The 12,795-nt window shown below is 53.4% G+C and overlaps 1 protein-coding gene across 17 annotated transcripts in view; it reads right to left on the reverse strand.

Annotated features, from left to right (window-relative positions):
* Positions 1-2,881: 2,881 nt before the first annotated feature.
* DCTN1 (dynactin subunit 1) overlaps positions 2,882-12,795 on the reverse strand; it is a 31,127-nt gene continuing 21,213 nt past the window's right edge. For 7 of the 17 annotated variants that reach the window (XM_043603741.1, XM_043603739.1, XM_043603738.1 and 4 more), the window contains 23 exons: positions 12,403-12,600; positions 12,049-12,253; positions 11,894-11,972; positions 11,613-11,772; positions 11,399-11,503; positions 11,033-11,224; positions 10,828-10,944; positions 10,446-10,598; positions 9,689-9,849; positions 9,417-9,585; positions 9,071-9,139; positions 8,768-8,830; positions 8,506-8,655; positions 8,181-8,342; positions 7,966-8,097; positions 7,620-7,745; positions 7,231-7,373; positions 6,776-6,942; positions 5,024-5,157; positions 4,722-4,908; positions 4,385-4,464; positions 3,780-3,869; positions 2,882-3,382 (listed from right to left, as the gene is read on the reverse strand). In XM_043603741.1, coding sequence (XP_043459676.1) covers positions 3,245-3,382; positions 3,780-3,869; positions 4,385-4,464; positions 4,722-4,908; positions 5,024-5,157; positions 6,776-6,942; positions 7,231-7,373; positions 7,620-7,745; positions 7,966-8,097; positions 8,181-8,342; positions 8,506-8,655; positions 8,768-8,830; positions 9,071-9,139; positions 9,417-9,585; positions 9,689-9,849; positions 10,446-10,598; positions 10,828-10,944; positions 11,033-11,224; positions 11,399-11,503; positions 11,613-11,772; positions 11,894-11,972; positions 12,049-12,253; positions 12,403-12,600 — 3,180 coding nt within the window. In that variant the 3' untranslated portion in view covers positions 2,882-3,244. Of the gene's footprint in view, positions 3,383-3,779; positions 3,870-4,384; positions 4,465-4,721; positions 4,909-5,023; positions 5,158-5,366; positions 5,382-6,775; positions 6,943-7,230; positions 7,374-7,619; positions 7,746-7,965; positions 8,098-8,180; positions 8,343-8,505; positions 8,656-8,767; positions 8,831-9,070; positions 9,140-9,416; positions 9,586-9,688; positions 9,850-10,445; positions 10,599-10,827; positions 10,945-11,032; positions 11,225-11,398; positions 11,504-11,612; positions 11,773-11,893; positions 11,973-12,048; positions 12,254-12,402; positions 12,601-12,795 lie in introns of all 17 variants that reach the window. The other 10 variants (XM_043603740.1, XM_043603734.1, XM_043603730.1 and 7 more) reach the window with 3 other exon arrangements.

Genomic DNA, 12,795 nt, shown 5'->3' on the forward strand with positions numbered 1-12,795 from the left:
GCAAATTCAAATTGGGGTGGGGAGGGAGAATGCCACAAACCTTTGATTCTCCTTCAGTCTTGGCCTGCTAAGAGTAGGAGGAAACAGTACCTGGACGGCAGAAAGTAAGATGGTAACAGACCATGAAAACAAGCTAAAAGCTGAGCGCCAAGGACTGCCTATCCCTTGGGACCCAAAATATGATTATTTATGTCATAAATGTATGTCTTAGGAACATGGCTACTTATATTTCATTTATTCAGTTTCAGCCTCTCCCAAATATCCTTTTTTATTGAGTACCTGTGTCAAGCATGGTATCTCATTTAATCTTCCCCTAGAAATTACCTGTGGAAGGAATACCACCTGAGGAAGGTGCTATTAGCCTCAGTACAGATACAGAAACTGAAAACAAGAGCTTAAGCAACTTGCCCAAATTCACACAGCTTGTAAGAGGAAGAGCTGGGATATGAGCCTTATTCTTACTTCACAAAGCTGCTATGTTGGGGAAATTGATGTTGACCCTAGGAATCTGCCCAAGAACCCCAAAAAGAGAGGGGTTCCTAGGTGACAAAATTGACTGTTTATACCCTGCCCCTGCCAATCGCCAGCCAGTCTGCCTGGTTCTCATGGCACAACTGGGAGTTGAGTGGATGCATCAAAGGAGGTTCTTCCCATGCTGTGCTCCATCCTTGGTACAGGGTGCCTCACTAGGCTTCTCTACCCCATCATCACATCCCAGTTTCCAGAAACCTCTTGGGCCCCATGAGGAGCTCCCATTACCATCTGTAGTGATGCTTGCATCAGCTTCCACGATTGAACACTGGGACACAGTGCACACATGCTGCTCTCTCCCCTTTCTTGCCACCATGCCCCAGTTTCTGCTCCCTCTATCCCACCAAGACTGCTCTGGTCAGCTCATCAGGCATCTGAGAATCAGGTGCTACTTTCCAGAATGCAGCCCACAGGACCTCTGAGCTGTATCAGAGCCTGCTGACTACCTCTCCTCCTTGGCCTTGTGACACTTCTTCTGGGGACCTTTCTCCAATGGATGCTCCCTTGAGCTCCACTGCAGGCTCTGTAACACTCAGGACTGCCCCGGGCTCTTGCCTCCCCCTGCCCTGGACACTCTCCTCGGGTGACTTGAGGCCTCACCTGATTTCCAGGCCTTCAGTTGCTTGCTCTGCCTTGACCAAGTCCTTTGGGCCAGTGCCTTTCTGCTCACCTCACTACTTCAGGACTTGGATGGCTGCAGGGCATGGGATCCGGCTTTCCTGGTGGTCAAGTAATGCAATCCCAGCAAGTGAGGGAGGGAAAACTTGGAGCAACAAAAGAACACAGGAAGAAGAGGAGGTGAATCTGCTCTCCATCCTTCCATCAATCCCAATGGAATGTTCCAGCTGGGCACAGTGTTTCTCAACAGTCTATCCAGAGACGGTACACACAGGCAAGGGGTTAGCTGTGTCTTTGTGAAGCAGCGGCCAACTCCTAAAAACATACCTCATTTCTTTTTCTTCCCTGCCTAGCTTCCCTCAATCCTCTTCCTCCATCTCAGTGCTTGGAGATTGCAGCTGCCTTAAGCACTAGCACTTCAGCTTTGCCTCCGGCTCGATTTTCTGAGGAACCTGAACTAAGACACTACACCTCATCCAAATCTCCAACCACCAATGACACAGCTCGTTCCCCTACCTGTATCTCCAACCTAGACTTTCCTAAGCTCCAGACCCAGCTGGCTCCAACTGCCAATGGCCATCTGCACTCGGGCATTCTCACAAGCACCTCAAACTCATTTTCAAAATGAAACTCACAGTTCTCTTCCCCAAACATGTACTCTTCTCCTGTGTTTGGGGGGATGAAGAGATAAAAGACATCTTGTTGGAACTCTCAGTTTGTCTAAAGTGAGCGACAGATGGGTTAACTAACGATTACAATGGAAAGAGAGGCTTCCTGGCATAAAGCAGTGTTGCAGGTGTGTGTGCTGGGGAAGAGAAGAAAGCCTGCCGTGCACCAGGCACGGTGCTAGAAGCCCATGTGCATTATCTCATTTAGCCTTCACAGCAACCCTGTAAGGTATCATTCTTTCCATGCTGTGATTCAGAAACAGACTAAAGATTAGAAACCTTGCCAAGTAACAAAACAACTAAATCCAAGCACATCTGGAAAAAAAGGTTCATATTCTCTGCTCCGTCCAGAAGAGGAGCACCTAACAAGCAACAGGAATTGGAGATTCCCTAAGGTGGCAATGTCAGAGTGGTCTTAATACATGAACAGGATGTCAGCTGAGGCGGGATGGGGGCAGGGAGGTGGAGCAGAGGGCAGGAGGGGGCTAGCATTCTGAGCAGTGGAAAGGAGTCTGAGAGAGCACAGGGTGGCAAAGAAACTGTAGGGATTCACTAAAGCTAGACCACAAGGCACATGTGGACAAGTAGCCCCACAAGAGGATGGAGAGGTGGGCAGGACCCAAATCATAGACAGCCTATTCTAGTAGGTGTGCTATTCTAGTGAATTCAAATTTTATACTCTAGATACTTAGAGAAACTATTTCAGGGTTTTATCTAAATTTTACATTTTAGTTGGAAGAAACATTTCAGGATTTAAAGCAAGGAATAACATGGCCCAGTTTGCATCTGGAAAGGTCCCTCTGCCGTCAACAGGAACTGGTTGAGAGACACATGGAGGTTGGGTAGCTGAGGCTAAGTCCCAGCTCTCCTAACTGAAGATGAACTTAGGTGCCAAGCCCTTGGTCCAGCCCTTTCCCCCTTGTTCACAGTAACTTATTGCACGTGAACATTCTATCGGTCTCTCAAATTTGGCACAGCCAAAGCCTCCTCAGCATCCCTTCTTCTCCACTCCCACTCTGAGCTGAAAGGCCCAAGTCCCACTCCCAACAACACACAGAAAGCACTGAAGCAGAAGTTGCTTTAATCAAGGGGTGAAGTCCTCTATCAGGGGGACCTCACTGAACCTTTGGTGGTGGGGTCTCAGCCTACCCCCCACATGCCCTGAGGCCCCTCAGGAAGGAGGGAGCAGCTGAACAGCAAATTCTGGCAGAGGCCAGGGAATGGAAATAGGGGAACCCAAGTCGAGGGGCAGGAGCAGGGCACTGACTGGCAGAAGTGAAGCTGAGTAGGGCAGGAACAGCTGTACACACACGGTTCTACAATGGGGACTAACTGAGGTGGCTGTGCATCAGGCAGAGTGGCACCAGGAGGGCTGAGGGTAGAAGTGGATGGGGCAAGGGGTGGGTGTGGGAGAGGAGAAGGAGCACTTAGGAGATGAGGCGACCATGAAGCTGGTGCAGCTGCTCCTGGGTCAGCACCAGCCGGTGTCGCTGTCCAAGGCCAGCTGCGCACGAGAAGGTCACTTTGCCCATGTAGACAGTGTCGTCCTGCTGCTCCTCCTTGGCCTGGGAGTTGGCAAGGGGAAGAGGTCACCTGAGCTGTGTGCCACTCACAAGGCCTCTGAGCATGGAGACTAAGGCAGTCCCTGTGAGATAGGCTTTGAGGATCCTAAACTATGGTGACCACATATTTCAAATCAGAATTGAGGTACATAGTCTGACAAGGGAGTTTTGAGTCTCTCCTGGTGTCAAAAATCGTAGATGTTTAACTGCTAAAATACTGAATTTCTGGAAGCACTGCAAGCACTCTTGAGTCCCTTATAAGTAAGACTTGGACAGGCAACTCAGGATGTGCAGTTGTTGGACCTGAGACCCCAAAGCCCTCTTCATATTCTGGAGGAGAGGGGGAGGACCCGCATGAGCCCTCAATACTGCCCATCCTCCCCCCGATACTCCCTCTTACCCTGAGGAAGGCTGATGAAGGGAAAGTGGCAAAGTCAGTGGGGACCGTGGCTCCAGGGCGCTGAGATACGGTCTCCTTAAGGACCTCATCCTGGCAAGGAGTGAAACAAGGGTTCATTTAGGGGACCCCCACAGGCTAGCCCAGTATCTCCCTGGCTTCACAGGGACACTAATATCAGGGGGCAGGGACCTGGTCCTCTCTGTCATCATACTTTTGCTCTCACCTCCAACCCCATCCCTATCCAATATCCTTACTTTACAGATCCTTATCCTTTAAGGTCCAACTCAGATTCTACGGCCCCTGGGAAGCCATCCGCAACCATTCTACCCCACAGTGATCTCCGCACTGAAGAAGCTGCACCCAAACCACACACTCTCAAGATGATCCTAGCTCAACCCATTTTGTTGATGAGAATCTGTCTTCTGTCTGCACTGGGACAGTGAGCTTCCAAAGCAGGAACCCCACCTTGCCCTCTACCTCTTATCACAGGGCTGGGCTCAAAGGAAATATGGGAGTGCCTGTGGAAACAAATGTGCTAAGGATTCCACCAGGGAACACTATGAAGCAAACTCTGTAGACTGAGGAAGGGCAGGGTCTGAGCTAACCTTGAGTTTCTCGATGGTGTCACTTAAGGACTTGAGCTGAGCCACCTGCTCCAGGAGCTGGGCCGACGGGCTCTTGGCAGCTGTGGGGAGGGAAGGCTAGTGAGGCCCACAAAGGCCCAAGCAGGCAGCTATACTGGATTAAGAGTCAGAAAGTGAAGATACTAGACCTTCTCATGGAGCAGGTCCGTAATGGGTAAATCAAGCAAATTGAACACTGAGGCCAAAAAGCAATGCCAGGAAGAGCCTCTACAGTATGGCAGCTGCCTGGGTAGGGGTTACATCCCTGGGGCAAAGGGAGGGGGTATATTATTAATCTCAGGGGTTGGTGGCTCCATACCAGGGCTGGTACGAGTGATATCTACTACGTGGGTGTGCGTGCTCAGTTGATTCAACGTCTCCAACAGCTGGCTGGTCTTACGATACAGTGCTCCAGCTGTTAGCTCACTATCAGGGCCCTCATGGGGTGAGAGCTTTGCCACATGCAGGGGGGGCAGGGCTGCTAAGGACGCCTTCATCTGGGCTCCCTGTGAAGGAAAGAAGAGGAATGGCAGTGAGAGGTGACAGAAGGCCCTGCCATCTATCATCAATGGGGCAGGGGGGGCTCCACCTGCACCCCAGTCCTCCTTGTGAACAACTCACCTTGAGGATGCTATTCTCATGCTGTAGCTGGGAGATATGCAGCCTCATGGCAGAGATCTGCTGCAGCAGCAGGGGTGAATCCTTCACCAGCCCAGGGCCTGCAACAGACCCTGGTGCCTGCCCGGGGGTGCCTCCTGTGTGTACCAAGACAAATGCCATCAGCTCCAAGTGCAGAGGGCTGAAGATGGGCCCCATCTCCACTCAACCCCTCTCCTTATCCACTCCCACCTCCAGTCCTGCTTGCTCCCAAGGGGGGAGCCTTATCCTGCTCCCCCAGGCTGGTAACCCTCACCAGGGTGGGTTCTCACAGCCCCGGTAACCCCCCACCAGGGCGGGTCTCTACCTCGCTGCTGTTCTTCTGTGATCAGAATAGCCCATGGGGGAGCAGGAAGAGAGGAGAGAGGAGTTAGACAATTTGGGGCTAAGAGGTCACACCAGAAGAATGCTGGTCACAACCTACAGGGAAACCCTAATCACTCCTCCTCTAATAAGACCCTGCCTCTGCCCTCTGCATCTGGGGTACGAGCAAATACGTGTGAAGGAAAGCTAAGAGGAATAAGGCCATGAGACAGGGTGCAGAGCATAAGGAAGAACAGCAGTGGGGGTGTGCGTGGAGGAAGCACTTGGGGCATGTGGCGTTCCAGCCTCTCTGCCTCATATTCCATCTCCAAGAAGGGCAGAGGGGATTGCTCCCTAGTCCCTGAGATGTCTGCACCCTTGTTTCCCACAGTAGAAAAGCTGAAGTTGAAGATGCAGCCACATTCCTGCTCCTTGGGTTCCCCACTGTTCTGAGGCGAAAGACACTCTTTTTGGTGGGAAATTTTGTAAGTCTGAACCGGTATCTGTTTAAAAAGCCTGTGCTAAAACAACACAACATGGTAACTTCTGGAGACCCCTTCCCCAAAGAACAGGAGCCCACTGTACCACAGGAGTCCAAAGTCAACAAGGTACTTGGTCACCTCCCAAGATCAAGAGGCACCAGTGAGGGGGGCTTTGATGAGAACAAGACCCTAGGTGAGGCCAGGTGACAAGACAGGCATAGCAGGGGAGCTCTAGAGATCTTGAGGGCTTTAGGGAAGAAGTCTGTCTTTTGGAGGTAAGAAACTGAAAAACTATAGAGCAGATGAGAACTAACATGGCAGTAGCCACCTCCATGATCCAGGAAAACTGGGGAGCCTGGGCCCAATAACCAGAAAAACTCCAGGTAAGGAGCCCTGACCACACTGGAGACCAGGCAGAGGTCAGTACACAAGCCCCAAGTGGGAGAAGTCAGCAACGGGACAGACAACCACACCATGGAGTAAAGCCATGTGAATTCAGTAGGGGGAAATGCAAAGTGTAAGCAGAGAAGCAATCAAGTGCAGGAACCAGGCATGGCTGGATACGGCAGCAGAGTTAGCCCAATCTGCTGCAGGCTGATGACCCTCTGGGATATAGGGCTGGGACAGAAAGGCCAGACTGCAGGTCCAAAAGGGACATATGCTAGAGTCTAACTGTTATGGTAATTCTGAGGTCCACTGACAAGTTGGTAATGCCCCACCTTGATCAGGGCTGGGGGAGCGGGGGGAGCCTCTGCACATATCTTCAGGAGAAGTAAAAACTTGGTTGAAAAACTGCCAGAGTGAAACTGGGTGAGCACATTCTTAGCTGAACGTCCAGTAAGAGGCGGGTAGAAGTCAAACTGAGGCCAAGGACAGGAGAGAGGCCATTCAATCTCCTCTGCGCCAATGGTGCCTGTCCCACTGCACTCACCACCAGCAATGCCAGAGACCAGGGTAGCAATACCCGAGGGAGGGGGCCCCCGGAGCCCCTCAATCGTGCGCTTCGACTGGCTGTTCAGCCGCTGCTTTAGCTCTGCCTTCTCTGCCTCTAGCTGGTCAATGTCAGCCTGGAGTGCATCCATCGTCTCCTCAAACTCTCTGTGAAAAAGAAATCCGGGCTTGGGCAATGCCCTTTCCCCAGAGCCCCGTCCCCATTTCTCAGTCCAGACAGGTCCTTGGAATAGCCCTGCTGGTGAGGAGCCAGGAGCAGCACATGATATGACTGGGGTGACACAATGGTGTTGGCAGTGGGGAAAGGAGATGGCATCTGCTCCCCTGGGGAGAGTCTCACTCTGTTAGGGCCTGGATAGGGGAATGAGTTAGGAGGGAGACTGGCTGGCAGGGTGGAGGGGTGGAATAAGCAGGGGCCCAGGGAAGGTGCCTGACTTCTCCTTCTTCCGCAGCAGTGCCTGGGTCTCCTCCAGGCGAGTCTGGACTTTCTCAATGCGCTCATCTGCATCCTTGGCAGCACTGTCCAGCTTCTTCTCCAAGAGGCTTAGCCGCACGTTGGCCTCACTTAGCTCCTCCCCCTGGCGAAGGTCAGAGTGTCCAGTTCCCTTACACCCTCCTTTACATCCTCCCAGGGCCCCCAGGGACCTGTGACAGAGCACGAACCAGAAAGCTCCTAAAGGCCCACAGCTGTTCCCCACACTGATCACAGGTGCCCTCAACCCTCAACCCGTCTCAGCCCCAGGAGATCCCCAACACTCAGTGCTGACCTGTACCTCAGCATACTTCCCAGCCCCCTAGCTCCTGAGCCTACCCTACACCCTCACCTTGATTTTGAGTGACTTTTTCAACTCCTTGATAACTGTCTCTCTATCTTCAAGCTTCAAGCCCAGGCCTTCAGCATCAGTGATCTCTGCACGAAGGGCTGCAGCCCGCAGCTCAACTGGGGGAGGCTAGGGGTCAAGCAAGAGCAGAGGCAGGGGTAGTGAGAGGAGGTCACCAACATTCTCCTTCCAGAGAGAGCTGGGCACAGGGAAAACCTTGCCTTCTAAGCAGGGCGGTGCCCTCTGGATTCCCCGCTCCCGCCTCCCAGTCCTTCCACAACCAGCAGCAGCTCTGCCAAGTCCTGCTCCCCTGAGCCCCTGAAGCCCCTCCACAGAGCTCCCCACCCACCTTGCTGGGGGGCCGCTCTGCATCATACTCTCCCTCCTGCATGGCCGTGGCCAGTTTGTTCATGGTACTGATGAGGATGTTGCTCGACTGGCGCAGACACTCATAGGGGCTGCTGGAGGGGGTCCCGTAGATCTACAGGAGTCAAGGGCAGTAGTGAAAATCCCACACTGGCCATATCACTCCCCCACCATGTCTGCCCTGCCGTCCAGGCCTACCTGCTCGCTTGCTTTGAAAGCCAGCTCCTCCAGGGCAGCCACAGGCAGTCCCTCGTTCTCTGCCAGTGGGGCAATGAGCTGGGCGGCAGCAGCTGCCACCTCCTGCAGCACAGCCACCACCCACGTCAAGTGTTTCCTGCAGTCTAGGAGTGTGTCGGACACCTGTGCAACAGCCCAGAGTCAGGAGCCCACCCGGAGTCCAGCACCACAGTTCCCAGTTACCTTAAAACCATTCTTGTTCCCTGACCAGATCCAGATCTTGACACTCTAAGCCCTTCCTGGTTCTACTCAGCTTCCTTTCCTTCCCCCCATCGCTGCCCTAAACCTGTGGTCCAAAGGCCAGTGCAGCTGGGATCCCAGGAGCATCTGTCCCTGGCATTCGCCTTCGGATCTTCTTGCAGAACTGGCGGATGTCACTACATGATGTTTCCAGGTCCCGGAGCAGGAGGGCAATATCTGAAGCCTCCTGTCCACCCTACTCAGAGAATATGAAACAGACGGGGAACCAAGTCAGCATTAGGACTGGAGGTGAGGAGGCGGGGGTTAACAAGGAGGAGGAGGTCCAAGAGATTGAGCTGTGCTCTCACCTGCAAGAAGGCACGCAGCCGTCCCACCTCTACGCTCATGCAGTCAAGGGCACTCTGGGTGAACTGTAAGGATAGATGCATGTGGTTGTCAGCCCCCAACAGGAGCCCTTCTGCACCATCACCATCCATCTCTAAGAAGTCCCCACCCTCCACTGACCCCCATAAAGATGTTCGTTCTCTGGCTTCCCTGATCTGACCTTGTTCCAGTCTTATGTGACACCTCTTGAGGGCCAGATCTCTTGATCTGATATCCTCCATTTCTGATATCTACAGGGGGCTCAACCACTGGCCCAGAACCTTTACCTTAATGTGGTCAGCCAGCTGCATGGTACTGTCCTCGGGCTGTTCAGCAAGATGGATACTGTACAGATGCTGAGGGGAAATTACAAAGCAACAGGCAATCTTTAGGTCTTGGAAGGACGGAGAATTCTTCCCAAATTGTAACTGGAGCCCCAGTCATCATGGGACTCCAGAGGTACAGGAGAATCTGAAACCCCCAGGGAACTGCATCCTCAGGCAAGCTCCTCTAAGAGCAAGCCAAGCCATAGGCAGCCAGCTGGGGACAGACAACCTTGGCTATGCTGCCAACAGCCCTACCAGGAAAAACCTTCCCCCCCTCCTATGCCAAGCCTGAACTCTTGCCCCAGACCTGGTAGTACTTGATGGCCTTAGTGAGAGGCTCTACGTTGACAGTCTCATCCAGCTGATCCTTGTGTAGCAGCTCAATGAGGAAATCCAAGGAGCGCTCGTGGGCACTCATCTCAGGGTAGAGGCTGCCAACCTTCTTATACACGTCCACATTGCACTGAGAGAGGGCGCTAGAGACCAGAGAAGGGTCCTCTGAGGCCAAGGCCTGCCAGGCAACGTCGGTTCTATCCAATCTCAGCCTGCGGCCCTAGAGTGGGGCCAGGGATCACTTACTGCTCATAGCGGTGGAGTGTGGCCTGCAATAGACTCAGTGAGTACACCAGCCCGGCAGCAAAGCTGAGCTGCTCCCCTGCAGCTCCTCGGAGCCCAGGCCTCTCTGAACAGTTTTCGCTTAGTTCAAACTTCTCCTGGGCCTGCTTCCGGATCAGCTCTGCCTGTGGGAAGAAGCACCAGGGACCTGGGGCTCAGAGAAGAGGATGGAGAACACAGACTCAGGAATACAGGACACAAAACTGAGCAACTGCGTCGGGGGCATGGACACACGTGGAGGAGAAAAGCAGAAACGGCTCCTAGATAGTCAGGGAGTCTCACACAGGGAAAAGATAATGATGTGATTACTGGTGGTTATGAGGATTTGGAATGTGGAGCCAGTGGGCCCAAGCTCTTTCCTGCCTTAAAGCTCCTGCTGCTCCTGCTACCCTTTTACCTGAATTCTATCCTGACAATTATTCCCCCACTAGTTCCTAGTCATCTTCTGGGTCTCAGCTCAAATGTTACTCCTTTAGTGACACCACCCCATCTAAATCAGAGCCCAGACCGTGCTCTCTCAAAGAAGCTACCTCCTCATCAAAACCCACCATCTGTAATACACATTCCTCTGCGACTTTGTTGACTATATTCCTCCACTACATCATAAACTCTTTATGAGCAGGGATGCTGGCTGCTATCTTCGCTCAGCATCCTCAATGCCTGTCACACAGCAAGTTCAACAGATTCCTGTTGAACATGTGATTAGATTGATTGGCCATACCTTGCAAATGAGACGAGGCATGAGCAGCAGCACCAGGACACAGTCATGGTCCCCACCTGGCCGAAGGAAGCTGTCTGGCATGAAGGCTGTAAGCAGGGACATGTGACGGTTGGCCTGGGCCACCTCCATCTGCCTCAATTCCATCTCAATTGCCTGTGAGGTGGACAGGGAGGCAGGCTCTCAGCCAGGCTGGAAAGAGTCTCAGAGCCACCATGCTTTGCTCCACCAGGTCCCCTGCTTCAGGAGTCTTCCAAACCACCACACAAAGCACCCCCTCCTCCAGCAACCTGAAGTCCAGGACCCCACGCCAGATCAGCCTACGGCCACACCCAGGCTGGATGCCCCAACACTCCCCACTCTCTGGTCTATCCATTTTCTTGACCTTGGCATGAGCCTTAGTCTCAGCAAACTTGATTTTAAAGTCAAAAGTCTCCGGGGGTGGCTGCTGCTGCCTCTCCACAGATGCTTCTTGCTGGTTTGTCAGTTCCCGATTCACATCCTGGGGGCAGAGACAGACAATGAGGCACAGCTGGGGCAGGAGGGAGCCCTGGGCAATCATGAGTGGACAGCAGGGGGTACGGAGGCACCTGAAGGTGGGCGGTCAGCTGGCGGTACTTCTTGATGGTTTGCTGGTAGTCTGCAACAGTCTCCTGGGCTGCTTCTACACGCTTCTGGGCCTCCCGAACCCTCGCGCCCGCCATGTCCAGCTGCTCCCGCAGCTCCAGTTCTGTCTCGCGCGCATTCTCCTGCAGCTCATCGTTCATCTCATTCATCGCTTCCTGGAAGGTGCCAAGGCAGTAGAGGCAAAGGAAAAGCAGAGTCAGAGTAGAAGGTCAGGGTGGGGCCACTCACCGCACACCCTGCTCAAAGAGGTCCTGTGTCAGTCCCTCTTTCAGCAAGCGTCTTCCAAACACCCTCCATCGGGGTGGGAAATCTGGGGTCTGTTCTCTTACCAAGTCCCCCACAGTCTCTCTCAACTCTCGCACTTTCTCTTCTAGATTCAAGTTCCGGTCTGTTAGCATCTCCACCATCTCCTCAGCACCCAGAGCAGCATCCACCTGTGTTACATGGAGGGAACAGAGAAAAGGGCTGCTGAAAGGTACCTAGAAAAAAGAGGCACCAACCTGGGAGAGGGGTCCTCTGGGCCAGACGCTGGGGTCCCCAGACCTGCTCCTTGAGCTCATCGATGGTGCTCTCCGCCTGGCTCAGCTCTTCCTGCAGACGCTCCCGCTGTTGCCTCACAACTTCCAGCTCTTGGTTCTTCTTTTCCATGAGCTTCTGGAGTTTCACATGCTCCTGCTTCTCCGAGGAAGAAAGATCCCGCATCCTATGGGGAAGCGGGGAGGGAGAAGGGAGAAAGTGTGTGTCCACATCACTGGCAATGGGCGCTATGATACATTTGGGGACAGGAGAGTGAGCTCCGGAGCCAAGCAGGGAGGGGATCCTACCTCACCAGGGCATCCTTTAGGCGGGCATTCTGCTCCTCGAGCTGCTTGAGCTGATAACTGGACGCTGCCCCATCTGAGCCTGGGGAAGACCATTAACACTTTCAGACATAGTTCTAACCCCACCATTTGGCCCCCAGCAGCTCCTGGCCCCTTACCCTTCTCTTCAATCTCAGCCTTGAGGATCTCTAAGTCAGTGGTGAGCTCATCCACACGTTCTTTCAATGCCTCCACCTCCTGCTGCAGGGACTCAGCCCGCTCTTCAGCCATCTCCTTGTCCAGAGTGGCCATCTCGATGGCATCAGCAGTGTCAGCCATCTCCTCCATGTAACGTTCCTTCGCCTCCAGTGCCTCTTTGGCTTCCTAAGGAGGAATGGAGGTTGGTGGGAGTGCAAGCAGAGAGATGCCTCATGTGCCCCTTCTCACTGGATGTTCTAGGCTCTGGCCCAGTTACTGGTACAGTGGCTTGGGTCCCAAGCTCCCCAGCCAGCCCCTTTCACCCCAAGTCCCACCTTCCGCGCCTCCTTGAGGCGTCGTTGCAGGTCCGCCTGCTGCTCCTGCATTTTGCTCTTCCATTCCTGCACCTGCTCCAGCTGGATCTTATGTTTCTCCAGCTCTTTTAGCTTTGCCTTGTCTTCTGCCCGTTTCAACCGCAGGGTCTCCAGTTTCTCCTCCAGATCCCGTACCTGGGCCCTCAGCCCCTCCTCCTCCTACAAAGGAGAAACCCCTCAGTGGGTGCACAGCCTCCCCCTCCTCCCACCAAGGTTGAGCTGGAGCAAAGGGACAAGACTGTATGCAAACAACATTCTAGAGCCCCAGGGTCAAAAGCAAGTGGCATACAAACATCTGAGAAAAGACCAATGCATAAGGGGCAAGTGTGGAAGGAAAGAAAGAAAGGGTAGCCA

The sequence above is a fragment of the Prionailurus bengalensis genome, chromosome A3, assembly GCF_016509475.1.
Source record: "Prionailurus bengalensis isolate Pbe53 chromosome A3, Fcat_Pben_1.1_paternal_pri, whole genome shotgun sequence".
Taxonomy (NCBI): domain Eukaryota; kingdom Metazoa; phylum Chordata; class Mammalia; order Carnivora; family Felidae; genus Prionailurus; species Prionailurus bengalensis.